The sequence below is a fragment of the Mytilus trossulus genome, chromosome 14 (genome assembly GCF_036588685.1).
Source record: "Mytilus trossulus isolate FHL-02 chromosome 14, PNRI_Mtr1.1.1.hap1, whole genome shotgun sequence".
NCBI classification, from domain to species: Eukaryota; Metazoa; Mollusca; class Bivalvia; order Mytilida; family Mytilidae; genus Mytilus; species Mytilus trossulus.
In genome coordinates this window covers 45,236,211-45,253,961 of record NC_086386.1, presented here as the reverse complement: position 1 = coordinate 45,253,961, position 17,751 = coordinate 45,236,211, and the positions used below count along the sequence as shown (strand labels likewise).

At 31.9% G+C, this 17,751-nt stretch overlaps 1 protein-coding gene across 1 annotated transcript in view; it reads right to left on the bottom strand.

The window, feature by feature from the left end:
• Positions 1-869: 869 nt before the first annotated feature.
• Positions 870-17,751, bottom strand: part of LOC134697807 (uncharacterized) — a 104,368-nt gene continuing 87,486 nt past the window's right edge. The window contains exons 20-29 of the mRNA XM_063560093.1: positions 17,246-17,378; positions 14,268-14,506; positions 12,607-12,731; positions 11,810-12,054; positions 10,097-10,297; positions 9,122-9,295; positions 7,736-7,877; positions 6,122-6,280; positions 5,313-5,470; positions 870-4,422 (exon numbers count right to left, since the gene is read on the bottom strand). Coding sequence (XP_063416163.1) covers positions 4,303-4,422; positions 5,313-5,470; positions 6,122-6,280; positions 7,736-7,877; positions 9,122-9,295; positions 10,097-10,297; positions 11,810-12,054; positions 12,607-12,731; positions 14,268-14,506; positions 17,246-17,378 — 1,696 coding nt within the window. The 3' untranslated portion in view covers positions 870-4,302. The remainder of the gene's footprint in view (positions 4,423-5,312; positions 5,471-6,121; positions 6,281-7,735; positions 7,878-9,121; positions 9,296-10,096; positions 10,298-11,809; positions 12,055-12,606; positions 12,732-14,267; positions 14,507-17,245; positions 17,379-17,751) is intronic.

The window sequence follows — 17,751 nt, the reverse complement described above, 5'->3', positions numbered from 1 at the left end:
GCTAAACCAACAAACAATAGGTACATAATAAAAGGAAAGCAGTTCCAGTTCCACTTAGGCACTCGTAACGATGTTAATGATTTAATGAAAATAATCAGGTCAGATGTTGAATGTGGTGATGTCTAAAACTAGGACAGGACTTATATAATGCAAATTATCCGCGATTATCATAATCTATGACATATCAATAGTAACGGCCATCAAGATCTTCGAAAATTTTACGAAGAGTTAGCTCCAATTTTACAATAAACAACCGTTGGTTCAATATCGTGTTCTACCTCTTTTTGTAAGTAGCAATCATCTTTCAAGAATATCCTGATAGAAATAGGATTGAAACCTTGTATTTTTCTCCTCATAGATACCAGGATTCAAAATTGTGTACGGCAGAAGCGCGTTTCGTCTACGAGACTCAGCATTGACGTTCCAATCAAAAGAATTAAAAAGGCCAAATGAAGTTTGAAGTTGAAGATCAGAGAATTGAAAAACCAAAAAATGGGAAAGGCTTTTGTCAAATTCAGCCTGATAATCTATTTCCGTAGTAGCTCTGAGTGTTACAATCAGTTAATTTATCATTATGACCATGCCAATGATAGCAAGGATTCGTATAGTAAACTATTTCTTAATATACAAATTCTTGGTGATAGTTCATATCAACACATAAGTGCTGACTACTGTGCTGATGATATACTCGGGGCTAAACATCCATATACACAATAGAAAACGTCACTGAGAGAAGTCGGGTTGCTGTCTGATTGATGTATACCCAAAAACCTTTCTTTCTATTCATGTTCTGCTTATCCTTGATCACTTTCTCTTCTATCATGAGATATTTTTTAATTTGAAACGTCTCAAGTAAATTGAAGACATGCTGGTATCAAAACTTTATTCAATCACAGACATTGGCCTTGATTACATTAACAATAAACAATTTTAACAATTAAAAAAATTAAAAATAACAAATTATATCAACAATATCTATAACTTGCACAATTGTTTGTAATTTGAGGCATCTATTCTGTTACTGCAGTAACTTACATCTTCTACAGAGTGAATACAAAACTTCATTCATTTTAATAAATGCAATAAGGGCTTTTCACTTTAAAAAAAATATGATTCATTGTATCATGGTCAAAATAACATTAACTAATGAGGCTCAAGTGAAATTACCAGTTAACATTTTTAAAGTTGATAGAAAACTTTTAGTTGTCATATTGCATACACAATTTTTTTTAAAAACACCTGTTTTCTTCCCTAAAATGAAAAACACAAAAGAAAATCGTTTTCTATGCATCTGTTTGACAATAAGTATCACAGTTTCATTTTTAGCTTGGACAAAAATAAATATGATAATAATCTATGTAATAAAACTTGATTTTTTATCTCTGAAGTTTATTACTGTATATCTATAGAAAAATCCATGTAAAAAAACTGAATTGCTTATTTAATGATCCTCCTACATAAAGTATTATATAAAGTGATAATAATATTGTCTTCACCTTGACATAGGCCATGGGTTTGTTATCCTTTCAAAGTTTTCCAAACAATAAACAACTATGTACTGTCCTATAATTTTAGTAGATATTTACCCCTTTTAGAATATTAACCATTATAATGCAATGAGACCTTATCAATGAAGGTGAGAATTATTGCTTCTAAAATAGTTAAACTATATAATAACACATGAACTTTTCTCTTTACAATATTCTTTATCTATTTAAAACTTTCAAGAAGGTGCAACTGTCAATACTAATTTTCCCATTCGAAAATAGTATAAAAATATAATTACACATGTATTCTCTGGTAACATAAGACTTTATCTATCTCGAATTTCAAGATGGTGGAGCTGTCATTAATATAGATAAATTCACAGCATGATTATACATAATAACAAAGACAAAGATATCCATGTATTAGGTTCTATATTATTACATATTATGCAAATCTCAAGGTCATTTCAAGGTTACGACTATACTTTATTATAATGACAAGATATCCATGTATTAGTATCTTTAATACATATTATGTTAATCTCAGGGTCAGTTCAAGGTTATTTCATTACTTACTGATCTTCACTACATGTAATCTCAAGGACAGTTCAAGGTTATTTCCTTATTGTATACTATCTGTGGCAATACTGAGAGGTCATGATGAAGAACTTGACAGAGAATAGTAAACACTAAACAGTAATGCATAAATACTGTTGCAACATCATAGTATAAATTGATAGCAATGCCTATCATACATAAAAAAACTTAATTAGAAATCATAAAATTCGAAGGATTTTACAGTTTAAAAAGTTGCTATAGCATGCCTGACAGCGAGGGGCCTCACATTCACATACATGAAAAAACTTATAAAACATTAAACCATACAGTGAAAATCACTTAATTTCATCATTTTACAAAATTGTATTGCTTGCATTGACATTTGCTTTTGGTAGATGAGGTATGAGTATCAATGAGACAACTTTCCATCCAAGTCACAATTTATAAAAGTAAACCATCATAGGTCAAGTTATGGCCTTCAACACTAAGCCTGGACTCCCACAGAACAGCAAGTTATAAAGGGCCCACTGAAATTATTAGTGCATAACCATTCAAACAGGAAAAACCTATGTCTACTTATATTGCTGACCCAGTACTATGACATTATGCAGAAGAACTGGTGATCATAGTTCATTAAGGTAGGAGTCAAAGTACTGTACCTTAAGCATGGTAGGAACTCATAACCTCAGTGCTGATTGGCTAGCGATCACTTAAGAGGAAGAACTTAGATCATCTAGCCACTGAGGCCCATTATCCTTTTAAATTTTCATGTTAAAAAAAAAAAAAAAATAGCTGTGTATTTGATTTGGTATTCTATCTGTTTGATACAAGCAGAACCCATGAGTCTTATGTATACAAATGTCTATTTGGGTAGTAAATTATGAGCTTGACATCTTCCACAAGTTTTTCATCTCATACTTTTGTTCTTATGTACAGGAAACTAAAACTCCTCTCGATTTGTCATTAGGACGATAACAGTCCAAGGATAAAACTTCCAGTTACAGTACAATCTTTAAAGATTACCTAGTGTTTCCAAGTATTAATCTATCAATTTAGGAAACAGGGATCTTACTTCTATTTAAACCTTATAGAATCTTGATATTTTCTTTAATATATTATTGCTATAAATCATCATTGACCTAAAAATTTCTCCTGCTCTCCTCAGTTGTAGGGTTGTAAACTTCAATTAAAAAAAAATACTAATACATGTGACTATTTTTAGTGCTGTATAGCTAAATAAATTAAATTCCAATGTGGTCATATTAACAATTTTTGATATACAAATAGAGCCTTTTTAAAACCCAGTGTGTACCCGTTCATTCCTCATTCTAATCAGAATTGATTATATTTCAATATAACAAAATTGGCTTCTAATTGCATATGTTGTTCACTATGAATTGATCTATTCTTATGTTACTATTTGTGATTGATCAAGGACACTAAATAGTGTTCATAATACCAATTCTTGTATGTTTAAATTGTTCTTTTTATGTCTCAAGAGTTGTCTCCCATGTACCAGTCTTAAGTCATTGGTGTACATTTTCCTTTAACCAAGATTCATGATATGTAATTTTCTCATTTGAAAATTAGATGTATTATTACTTTATCTTATCTTGTGGCGAAACACAAATCACCTGTATATTTCTGTATAGTCAATCAACCTTATTACTCAATTTCCTCTTAGTGGACCGCCTTTACATAAAATCATACCACATCTTTCCTTTTTATATTAAAGTACTTTCATTTTCATTCGTAAAATCTGAATAATATATCAGTCTGTTCGAGAATACATGGTATTGAATTCACTGGATGTCACATTTTTCTGCTATAAATTCATGAGGTTTTTCAAATAAGAATAACATATCCTGCTTAGAAGAACCTCCTCTTTATGATCCTCTGTGCAACGATTTTCAAACCTTGGGTGGCCCGGGTTTTATACAATCCTCCAATGAAGATTTCAGGACCTTCAGGGCTCCAACTTTAGTATAATCTTTCTATAAAGATTTAATGACCTTGATTTGTTAAGAACAATTCTCCAGTAATGATTTCCGAACCCTGAGGGGTCCTCTTTAGTATAATTCTCCAATAATGATTCGAAACCATGAGGGATCCTCTTCTGAACTATCGTTCAATAATGATTCTCAAACTTTCAGGGCTACTGTTTAGTGATCCTTCAATAATGATTTCTGAATCTTAAGGGCTCCTCTTTAGTCGGATCCTCCTATACTAATCTCTGAACTTTGAATGCTCATCTTTGTCAGAAGTGTGTCACATTCACATGTAATACTGCAGGACCGTTTTCTTTGTTTATATTATTTTCAATTAAACCATTAACATTTTCACAAGATTTCTGTTTTGTTGGAGGAAAATCTAATATCTGCAAAAGAAACATTGCCATATAATACATAGGACTGTTGTTGATATAACTTAAATACTTAGATTTACAGTATTTGTCTAATAGGCTTCACATTAGTGAAGGAGGGTAGGAGGGGTCCTGATCCTGAATTCCCGGGCTTAAAAACATGAAATCCTGAAATCCCGGGCTTAAAAACACGAAATCTGGAGGTCCCGAAATTCATAAACAAGAATTTCCGTTTCCTGAAAGGGTCAATCCAGATATCCCGAGCTTAAAAACACTCGATCCCGGAGTCCTGATAAAGGTTCTATCCCCCATCATTAGTTAAAAAGAAATATGATTTATTTAATACCAAAATCTTTAACTACAAAAAAAAACATGACTTTAATTATTTTCTGAATACTGTGAAATAAAAAATTAAATTTTGGACTCCTGTATTTGTCATTTTGTGCAAAAAGTTTGAAAGTAACTTGTGTTAAACATTATCAGAAATTTAAACTTAAACCCTCATTTCTCTAGCTTATCTGTCAAATTATTGTCTTCACTGATCAAGTTCAAAATGTTTGGCTAAAATAAACAAAAACAAGAATGTGTCCATTGTACACGGATGCCCCACTCGCACTATCATTTTCTGCATTTAATGGACTATGAAAATGCGGAAAAATCTCTAATTAGGCATTAAAATTAGAAAGATCATATCATAAGGAACATGTGTTCTAAGTTTCAAGTAGATTGGACTTCAACTTCATCAAAAACTACCTTGACCAAAAACTTTAACCTGAGCTTTTGTACTATCATTTTCTATGATCAGTGGATGTTCGTGGGTGGATCATAACACCTGATTCAAACTATTGCAATCCAAGGTTTGGTCTGCTCTATATGACTCAAGTCAAGTCTGTTTAGAATCATACCTTATTTTTATCTGTCTGTTTTGGACTTTTGATGATTTGGTCAGTTTGAGTACAGGCATCTTTAGTTTCAACAGTGATGGTTAATGGTTTTTTGACAATAAAATAATCTGTGTCCATGAAAACATCGTCTGGCGTAAATGTGGATTTATCTATGGAAGCTGGAATGAGTAAGGAGACATTTTAAGATATTGCTTCTGTACCATGTTTATTATTCAATTATACATAGAAACTAGAGGCTCTCAAGAGCTTGTGTCACTCACCTTGGTCTATGTGCATATTGAACAATGGACACAGAAAAATTCATGACAAAATTGTCTTTTGGTGATCATGATGTGTTTATAATTTGTAGATCTTACTTTAATGAACATTCTTGCTACAATTATCTTTATCTATAATGAACTTGGCCCAGTAATTACAGTGGAAAATTTTGAACCAAAATTCTCTTGCCTATGAGTTTGCATTAAAATTCAGAAATAATGCGCTCAATAATATACTAGTTAAAGATTTCCGGAAAACTAGAGTTAAATTTTTAATTGTTGGTCTGACACCTTTACACAAACTGATCTGTGAACTGAAACCATTCATGATGTTTTCTTTGTTAGATTTGTTCATCGCTTTTTCACATCTTGGATATAATCACAGCTTATCATAAGTAGTGGTCAGATGAAATTCAGAAAGACACCAAAAACTTATCTAAAAACATTAGCAACATTTCATTTGAAGAAACTGATTTTAGATTTTTAGTTCTCAAATCTTTATACACTATGCAAGAAATCAGTTCACATTAAAATGAAAAGCAAAACTCTTACCAGTGGACTGATGGAACTGAGGATTAGTGTAAGCATGATTGAGCATGGCTCGTTCTCTCATATCTCTGGGTTTCTTTGGGGATAAAGGTGGTTTTGGAATGAGACTAGCTTGTGACAAGCTTGGAACACGTACACCAACTGTGGTAAAATGAACATGATCTGTAAATGAACAAAATGAAAACATAAACACAACATGCTCTTCTGTCAAACAAAAGATAATTGAGAAACAAAATTAACACTGTATCAAGAAATGGCTCACTACTCTTTCCTTTTCTATATATTGTGTTGAAAGGGAGATAATTCATGTTTATCCAATTTATGTATATTATTAGATATTTGCAAAGAATGAATCATTCTTTCCATCATATATTGCAATCACAACAAATGCTATCTATAGTATTATTTCCTCTGAAAATGTGGATGAGATGATGAACAAAACATGTTTGCACAATCATATTGGTAATAAAATATTTAAATGAAAATACAGCAAGCTCAACAAGTGAAACTGCGAGCTACTGCTCACTGATGATACCCCTGCCGCAAGTGGATAATATTAATAGTGTAAAAATATGCAAGTGTTCAGTAAACAGGAAGTTGTCGAGTGATGAATCTGAAAACGCATCACACGGTATAGCTGACATATATAAATCCTGAAACCAAATTTCAGAAATCCTTGTATTGTAGTTCCTGAGAAAAATGTGACGAAAATTTTCAACTTGGCTATCATGTGTAAAATCATACAAGTGTTCGGTAAACAGGAAGTTGTCATGTGATCAATCTAAAAACGCATCACACCGTATAGCTGACTTAGATTAACCCTGAAACCAAATTTCAGAAATCATTGTATTGTAGTTCCTGAGAAAAATGCGACGAAAAATATTCATGGGACTGACTGACGGAAGGACAGACAGACGTAAAACAGTATACCCCCCTTTTTTAAAGCAGGGGTAAAATAAACAAAAGTTATAACAAAACACTTTTATAAATGCTAAATAAAGCACACTTAAGCTTTCAATGAAAAATGGGTTGTTATATTCTACATTTTTTTATAGCAATCCCACTCATAGCAAAAATTCCCAACCATTGCCTTGTCCTTTGCTTTTGATCTTTAATCCCCAATTTAAAGGAGAAAGAGCAATTTCTACTGCTAAAGTGTTGGTTTTCATGGTAAATAAATAAACCTACATCTTATCGTGCATATATATGATCATATCTCACCTGATACTGTGTGTATCAGAGAGTGGTCAAACTCACCTGATACTGTGTGTATCAGAGAGTGGTCAAACTCACCTGATACTGTGTGTATCAGAGAGTGGTCAAACTCACCTGATACTGTGTGTATCAGAGAGTGGTCAAACTCACCTGATACTGTGTGTATCAGAGAGTGGTCAAACTCACCTGATACTGTGTGTATCAGAGAATGGTCAAACTCACCTGATACTGTGTGTATCAGAGAGTGGTCAAACTCACCTGATATTGTGTGTATCAGTGCGTGGTCAAACTCACCTGATACTGTGTGTATCAGAGAGTGGTCAAACTCACCTGATACTGTGTGTATCAGTGCGTGGTCAAACTCACCTGATACTGTGTGTAATGGAGAGTGGTCAAACTCACCTGATACTGTGTGTAAAGGAGAGTGGTCAATATCTACAGCCAATGTGTTGGTATTTACAGCAGGGAAATATTCTACATTCTTCCAATGTCTCTCTAAAGCAGGACCCCAATTAGGCTCAGACTGACATGCTACATGGAATCTCTACAATCCAGAAAACAACTAAGGTTTATAATAGAATTACAGCTAATTTTCTTAAGCATGTAGAGCAAGACTTGAGTTAGCTCTGCTTTTATATTGCATAATTATTAGGATAACACCCAATTAAATTCAAATATTATATATACTGGTAAAACTTTGCCTATATATATTGTTTAAAGATGTAATCTTATTCATAAAGCTTGTATAAACAATTATACAAGCAAAGCAAGCAAGCCAACCAAAGTTTTGCTTTACATGCATTAGGAAATTAGCTGTAAGTTATTGTAAGAATAGACAATTCAAATACCCTCCCCATTTGATAGATACAGTACACCTGACTTAATTTTGCGAATCCTATTCTTCAACATCTGGCCTTTTCAAGCAAACCTATTAAACGGTTTTTTAAGCAATTTTTGATGATGTATTAATACATATATATGAGGTACAAGATTTAATATATTCACGACGCTTTTCATTTGACAAAATAAATCTCTTGTATAAATAAGCTGGCTATAACAAGCAGGCTTTTTTAACTTTATAAGAAACAATTAATAAGAAACAATTAATCTAAATTCACAAAAGTGCATTTATTTTAAACATTACTAATATCATCCTAAATGTGAAATCACAGAAAAAATGTTATGAAGTTGATACATAGTTGTTTAAAGTAGAAATAAATAAAAACTCGTTATCCTTTTTTTTTGGTATGAAGAAAATGAAAAAAGAGAGTTTGAAATGAAATGACTTTTTCTTTTGCCTAGACGTGTCAAGTGAGTGAAAGAAATGAAATGAACCACAACTTACAACCTACCATATGTAGTTGAGACAATATATATATGCCTTATACTGTGGATTCATTTATTTTCGTGGGTACCAATTTTCGTGGTTTGAGGAAAATTGACATATTCGTGGATATTAATTTCGTGGTTTTGGCAAAGTCTACACTCATTCCTTTAGAAAATTTGTTTTTCGTTGAACATTTGAATTCGTGGTTCTCCTGTACCCACGAAATCCACGAAAATTGGTATCCAACGAATATTAATGAATCCACAGTATATGAACTTTTAAAATGTGACACAATAACTTTCATGATTGAAGTTCCCACTGTTTGTTTTAAACTCTAGCTCTTTAGCTCTTCATAAAATTGCATATCAACACTTTGTGATGTCAAACATGTTGATCTAGCCTTGACTTTAACATATATTGAACTGTAATTTAATGAAATAATTGCCTTGACCTCTACATACCTGAGACAATCGTCCTTGACCTCTACATAATTTATAAATTAAGAATATTGGAATGGTTATGACAGGAATGGCTAGGATTATAAAACCAACAACTTCTGTCCATACTGGATATATATCAATACTGTATTTAGCTGACAATGGCTCATAGCCTACTGCTGAAAATACCAGGATGAACTGAAATGTAAAATTACATTGTACAAATATCAAAATATTACTAAAATATACAATATCATTTTTTTAGACGACACCTCAGATTCCATATGCCTTTTAAAAATGTTAAATATTTATAACAGTGCTATGTTATTTGTATCAATAAAAGCAAAACAAGTGCCATCAACATACAATTTTACATGCCATTCTGTTCAATTCAAGTAATGTAAGGACATCATCTCTTTTGAAAGAATTAATTAGGTGAATGGGTGTTATACTGAATTTCAAGATTCAACAAATTGCAACACAGATAGAAATTTATAAATCTAAAATGAAACTCCAATCCTTTCAAAAATTGTTTTAATTTGATTGCTGAAAGAATATACAATAGTCTCATGTTATTTCTGACTGTCAACTATAATATTGACCAAATAGTCTCCCTTTGCATGGGAAACAACTTCATATAAAATATCAAAACATTCAATTTTCTCTTATATACCCTATATAAAGAGACATTTGAATATCTTAGTATGGATGTTCGAAACACTACTGCAGTATATATAATAATTGGACAAAATTGTTGTCTCCCCTTTTTAATTCAGAAGTTGGTATTTCCTTTTGCCCATTGAGTTCTTTCAATATTAGCTTTCTTTGAACCCCAGAAATATATTTCAAAATATTGTGCTTCAAAGTGAAATTCTCAAAGCTGTAATGAACATTACAAAAGTAGTTTATGAAATTATAATCAAAGGTAAAAATCTAATGTACCTATCATATTTCAAATAAATGTAGATTGCAGATTGCATAAAAATGATTGATACCTACCAGTATAATCAATGGAGTAATGACACACCACAAGGCATGCCACCAATGTCCTGTGTGATGACCAATCATATGCTTTATATTGGCTGAGAACTGTTTTACACCATAGAACCAACCAACAGCTATACACATAAATATACCCGTAACCATGATTGGGAACCCTGCTACATACTCATCTATCACACGTAATATGTACAAACCACTCTGAAAATAGATTTTTGAAACCATAATTATTTTTTTTTAATTAAAACAATAGATAGAAAGGGTAAGCAGCAGTTGGGACAGTAACTCATTTTAAAATTTCAGCCATTAAAGCAACGATATCCTATAAAGATCCAGTATTACTTTTAATGACCAGGGGCACATTTCTTTTTCAATTTGTTTATATGTAAGAGTCAAAGTATAAGTTCAAACCTAGGGAACTTATTTTCTTTGAAATTTTGTTTTTTGGTTATAAAATTGTGTACAAGTTTCATAAAATTAGGTTTAGGAAAAGTAAAGTTATAGTGCAGAGACAGCAATTTCAGATATTTTTCTGTTAATCTAAAAAAAAATATAACCTGAGAATGGTAAAAGTGACAACACCCCAATTCCATCTCATTCTGTGTTTAATGGTAAAAAGCATTCTGTATAAGTTTTTACAATATTTTATTTAAGGAATGACTGTAATATTTTTTCTGTCTATGAAGAAATAACATAAAACAAGAATGTGTCCAAAGTACACAGATGCCCCACTTGCACCATCCTTTTCCATGTTCCATGAAATTGGGTAATAATCTAATTAAAATTAGGAAGATCATACTATAGGGAACATATGTACTAAGTTTCAAGTTGATTGGACTTCAGCTTCATCAAAAACTACATTGACTAAAAACTTTAAGCTGAAACTCCCACTTTCATTTTCTATGTTCAGTGGACCATGAAATTGGAGTCAAAAGTCTAATTTGGCTTTAAAATTAGAAAGATTATATCATAAGCAACAAGTGTACTAAGTTTCAAGTTGATTGGAATTCAGCTTCATCAAAAACTACCTTGACCAAAAACTTTAACCTGAACGGACAGACACCACAGACCAGAAAACATAATGCCCCTCTACTATTGTAGGTGGGGCATAAAAATTGGTGCACACTGAATAACGTGCGTAGGAGTTTTTTTAACAGTGTGCACCTTATTTTTTATGTTATTTTGAATAGACAGAAAAAATATTAGTCATTTCTTATAATTAAATTCTAAATTCCATTTTAAACCGTAGAAAACCATGAATAAATGTTGATGACGTCACGGTCACATGACTAAATTATGTCTATGGGCTCATAACAAAATAATGTCAGCCATCAGAAGAGGTGTTACATACAATATTAAATTATTGGGTAATCACTGTTACTTTGAGATGAAGATCTAGAACAGCAATAAAAGCCCTGTTTATTTGCTTTTTGTGTGTTTTTTTGATACATGCATGTACATGGAAGAATACCCCTTATCCTTGTTTTTATTTTTGCTAAAGTTAGATCAAGAATGTGTCTCAAGTACATGAATGCCCCACTCGCACTTCATTTTCTATGTTCAGTGGACTGTAATATTTGGCTAAAAACTCTAATTTGGCATTAAAATTAGAAAGATCATATCATAGGGAACATGTGTACTAAGTTTGAAGTTGATTGGACTTATGGACAAACAAGCCTAGGGTTAACATTAATGCTAAATGCTTTTTTTTACCTGTGTGGTTAAAGGAAGACCAAGTAAAAACAATGATGAACAGACGACAAATAAAACAGCAATCCTCCGTCTTCTGAAGAGGGTGATATTTTCATCGATGATGGCGGTGATGACAGTTTCTACGTTGACAAACTGTGTACTGATGCCCAGCATGATAATCATGAGGAAAAATAAAATGGACCATAATGGAGAAATAGGAAAATATGACATGGCTTCTGGATTTACTATAAATGTCAGTCCAATGTCTAAAATGGAAAATATATAAAAGTGTTATACAATTACATAAATCTTATAGAATTTCATCTGAATTGTACTAGAAATTAAGTGTTTATCATGAGTTTTTTCTTTGTGAACAATATATCCTGACCTGTTTTACAAAATCAAGATACAATGAATTCCAGAACTTTTTGATGTTCTATATTGTTTGCAAGTGTTCAAGTCATTTCATTGAAGAATTTTCTTCTAGTTAACATCTTTTCATAAAGAATAAAAAAAAAAAAACTGTTATTTAGTTGTTGTCATTAGTTTCTATCTGGTTATATTAGTATTTGGTTTATTGTTGTGAACATAAATCAGACTGTTGCCGTGTTGGTTTTCTGGTTTGAATTGTTTTATATTTTGTTATTTCAAGCCCTATATTAATTTATAGAAACCATAGGTAATTATCAATATTGAAGGCTAAAAATTGACTAATAAATGATAACATCTAAATTATTCGGTTTCGGTTTGGTAGATGTCTCCTTGGCAATCATACCATATCCTCTTTTGTTTATGTTCAGCAAAACTAGAAGACTCACCTGACTGAATGACACTTTCTATATCTGTACCTAGTTCATGACTTAGAACTCCTAGCATTGCAAACATGGAGAATCCAGCTAACACACTTACAAGTGTATCTCCTAAACACACTAATATTGCATCACTGAAAGCAGAACAAAACAGTCAAAAAAGTACTTCACAATTTAAAACCTCATTTTCTACATGATGTTGGAATATAATGACCCAATGACCTACACAAAAACTGATTACATATCAAAATAAAAGATGTGAAAGTCAGTTTAATTTGTTCTTTTAGGCCTTATGGTCTATGTGCCTATCTGTGGAGAATAAAACACAAATAAAACCCTTAGGAATTGTATGTAAAAGTTATGGATAGCCATTTCCCTACAAATTGTATGTAAAAGTTATGGCTAGCCATCACCCTACAAATTGTATGTAAAAGTTATGGCTAGCCATCACCCTACAAATGTATGTAAAAGTTATGGATAGCCATCACCCTACAAATTGTATGTAAAAGTTATGGATGGCCATCACCCTACAAATTGTATGTAGAAGATATGGATAGCCATCACCCTACAAATGTTTGTAAAAGTTATGGATAGCCATCACCCTACAAATGTATGTAAAAGTTATGGATAGCCATCACCCTACAAATGTATGTAAGTTATGGATAGCCATCACCCTACAAATGTTATGTAGAAGATATGGATAGCCATCACCCTATAAATTTATGTTAAAGTTATGTCTAGCCATCACCCTACAAATGTATGTAAGTTATGGATAGCCATCACCCTACAAATGTATGTAAAATTTATGGATAGCCATCACCCTACAAATTGTATGTAAAAGTTATGGCTAACCATCACCCTACAAATGTATGTAGAAGATATGGCTAGCCATCACCCTTTAAATGTATGAAGAAGTTATTGCTAACCATCACCCTACAAATGTATGTAAAAGATATGGCTAGCCATCACCCTTTAAATGTATGAAGAAGTTATTGCTAACCATCACCCTACAAATGTATGTAAAAGATATGGCTAGCCATCACCCTTTAAATGTATGAAGAAGTTATTGCTAACCATCACCCTACAAATGTATGTAAAAGATATGGCTAGCCATCACCCTTTAAAATGTATGTAAGAGTTATGTCTACCCATCACCCTATAAATTGTATGTAACAGTTATGTCTAGCCATCGCCCTTCGCATGTTTGTAAAAGTTATGACTAGCCATCACCATACAATGGTACATAAAAGACATGGCTAGCCATCACCATACAAAAGTATATAAAGTATACTGCTAGCCATCACCCTAAAAATGTATGTAAAAGACATGGCTAACTATCACTCTAATGTATATAAAGTTATGGCTACCCATTACCCTGTCAGATTCTGATTGGGCCTGATGTAAGTAAGAAACCTGAAATAGACACTTTATAAATCCACTCCTTTATTTTGAACAAATTGAAAAAATTTGGTGGTCAAAATAAAATTCAGGGGCTCTATTCACCAAATACAATATCTTAGGATAGATGGCAAGTTACATTATTGTTTTTAACTTACAAGTAACTTTGTCAAAAGAATTTTTTGTGATATGAGATATGCAGGGATTATTTATTTTGCAATATCAGTTATGTACCCAAATTGTACATTTTTTTTATTATAAATATCACTAACCTATAAATATTATTGTGGAATTTATTATAACTGGCCAGTGTCGTGAGTCCTCCCATACAAGCTGACAATGAGAAGAACACCTGTACTGCTGCATCGGCCCAGACTTTAGGTTCTTTTAATTTCTCCCACTTTGGTGTGACGTAAAACTTAATTCCTTTGATGTTTCCCTCCATCATTAAAGCTCGTACTAACAGGACCATCATAATTACCATTGGAAAAGTTACCACAAAATAGGCAATCTACAAAACAAATAGCATTTTTTTTTAATGAAATGCATCTTAGTTTTATTTTACTTCAATTACTGTGGACTAATATTAAAGTCTGCATACAAGACTATGGAAAACTTTGTTGAACATTTAAATTTTTATGATTTTTCAATATTCTTGAATATCAGTATCCGGGGCTGGCAAGAATAATAATGAATCTAGAGTAGCTTGTTGGAAATCATTTTTTTTAAGAAAAAAGAAGAGATGCTTAATAGTTGTAATATATTTTGATGTGAGAAATTGCTTGGGTCAAAACTTCCTGTTGTTAGCAGAAAAACCAACAATAAATCAATCAATCAAAATTAATTTAAAAGTTGAATATATTTTGAACCAGATGCTCCGCAGGGCGCAGCTTTATACGACCACGGAGGTTGAAACCTGAATGGTCGGGACAAGTATGGACACAACATTCAAGCTGGATTCAGCTCTAAATTTGGATTGTGATTAAATAGTTGACACAGCATAGGTTTCTGACACAGAATGAATATGGTCTAATGAACTTAACATTTTTGTTTTGCCTTTGAGCAATTCACTATGCTGTTGAATATTAATCCTCTCAAAAAAATGTTTGAAGAAATTTTCTTTTTATTTATGAAATTTCAAATGAGAAAAACTGACCCCCCCCCCCCAATTTTTTTTCACATCCCCCTTTCCTTTATTCCAAAACTTATCTCAATTCAAATTTCTAATGGAGTTTGCAACAATAATTACTCATTTAAATACATCATAAAATATTAAAATGTAAAAAAAGTGCTTGTTATCACTGAATGGTAAAGATTCTTTCTGGACAAAGAAAGACAACTCCAATTGAAATTTCTTGCTATTGCACAATATTGTGCAATTAGATATTTCTTGCTATTGCGCAATACTCTGCAATTGAAAATACTTGCTATTGCACGATACTGTGCAATTGAAAATTTCTTGCTATTGCACAATTCTGTGCAATCGAAGATTTCTTGCTATTGCTGAGTACTGTACAATTGAAAATTTCTTGCTATTGCACAATACTTAATATAATAATTTTGGAACCTGATTTCGACCAACTTGAAAACTGGGTCCATAATCAAAAGTCTAAGTACATGTTTGGATTCAGAATATCAAAGAACCCATAGAATTCAATTTTTGTTGAAATCAAACTAAGTTTAATTTTGGATCCTTTGGAATTCAATGTAGACCAATTTGAAAACAGATCCAAAAATAAGAATCTACATACACAGTTAGATTTGGCATATCAAAGAACCCCATTTATTCATTTTTTTATGAAATGAAACAAAGTTTAATTTTGGACCTCAATTTGGACCAACTTGAAAACTGGGCCAATAATAAAAAATCTAAGTACATTTTTAAATTCAGCATATCAAAGAACCCCAAGAATTCATGTTTTCTTAAAATCAAACTAAGTTTAATTTTGGATCCTTTGGACTTTAATGTAGACCAATTTAAAAATGGGACCAAAAATTGATTTTTATTTACTAAAACTGAAGTTTTTGTGCAAAAACCAAGAATAATGCTTATTTGGGCCCTTATTTGGCTCCTTATTCCTAAACTGTTTGAACCCTAAACTCCCAAAATCAATCCCAACCTATCTATTGTGGTCATAAACCTTGTGTCAATATTTCATAGATTTCTATTAACTTGAACTAAAGTTATTGTGCGAAAACCAAGAAAATGCTTATTTGGGCCCTTTTTGGACCCTAATTCCTAAAATGTTGGGATCAAGACTCCAAAACCTTCCTTTTGTGGTCATAAACCTTGTTTTAAAATTTCATAGATTTCTATTCACTTTTACTAAAGTTAGAGTGCGAAAACTGAAAGTATTCGGACGACGACAACAAAATGATAGCGATATACGACGAAAACTTTTTCAATTTTTGCGGTCGTATAAAAAATTTCAATTAATGCAGTTGTATTAAAATAAAGGAAGAATGTGTTCATGTGATACAGATGATGATCAACTTGTATTTAATGTTATAAAGGGGAATAAATCTAGAACATTAACATGACACCACCCAAAATCATACTTGATATTTGTTTTGTGGTTATAAGCAGTGTATAAGTTTCATAACATTTGGTTGAGGCAAACTTAAGTTAGAGAAAGAAAACTAAATTATTTTGAGATAGACAGACAGACATACTTTAGTACCTTAGACAAACAAGTGTATCACTGCTGCAGTAGCATATAAAATCCAATTTTAAAATATAAATACATGAATTGAGATTTACTTTTCTGTTGATAAATTTATTAGGAAACTAAGGTTCCAACTCCCTCCGACCTTAAAACAGGTTTGATACAGTGAGAATTTTTTTGTTGGCTTTTTTCAAAACTACCTCTACCCTTTTTTATTGGGAAAATATGCATCATTTTTATCAAATTGGGAAATTTTTAATAAAACATAAATTTGACTGAAACTTCAACTTTTCAAGAGTCAAATCCTTCTTTGAAATAAGACCCTGTATTGTCAGTAATGATAAATATATAGACCCTCAAATCTGCACATATATTCATTTTAGGCATGTAAAATGTATAAATTAGTGTTTTTCAGTTTGCATTTATGCACAATTACTACTGAGACTGCACTGTTTGGGAAAAAGAAGTCTTTTTGGGAATAATTTTAAGCCATTTTTTCAAATTGGGATTCTCCTCCAGGGGAAAAAGCCTGTATTCTCAAGTAATTTAAGGCAAACACTATCACTGTGATAAGATATACTTACTTTCCCTGAGGTTCTGATTCCTCTCACCAGACATACAAATACAACTACCCAACATAGTAACAGACATAACGCAAGCTCCCACTGGATACCTCCAACATTACCAAGACTTCCAGATACATTCAATACTCGGTTACTGAAAATATAACGAGTGAATAAAGCATTTTGAATAAACAATAAAAAAAGTACTTGAAGCAAGGAATCTTTTTTTCTCTATCAAAAATGAAAATAATTTAATGTGTATTAATTGCTTTTCAGGTTTTAACCTTATAAGACAAGCTTCATTGTTCTCTTAAGATGAAAAACAACAATAAAAGTGTTATTTCTTTGCTTAGGCTTTTGTCAATTGTGTGTAGTTATTTCATGTCGTGAATGGATACACAATTAATATTGATTCACTTAAAGTGTCTTTGCATCGGAACTAAACACATTTATTAAATAAAGGGCTGCGCTTTAGCGCATCATACGCCTGTTGCTGTTTATTGAAGTCTGGAGCCCAGACATGTCAG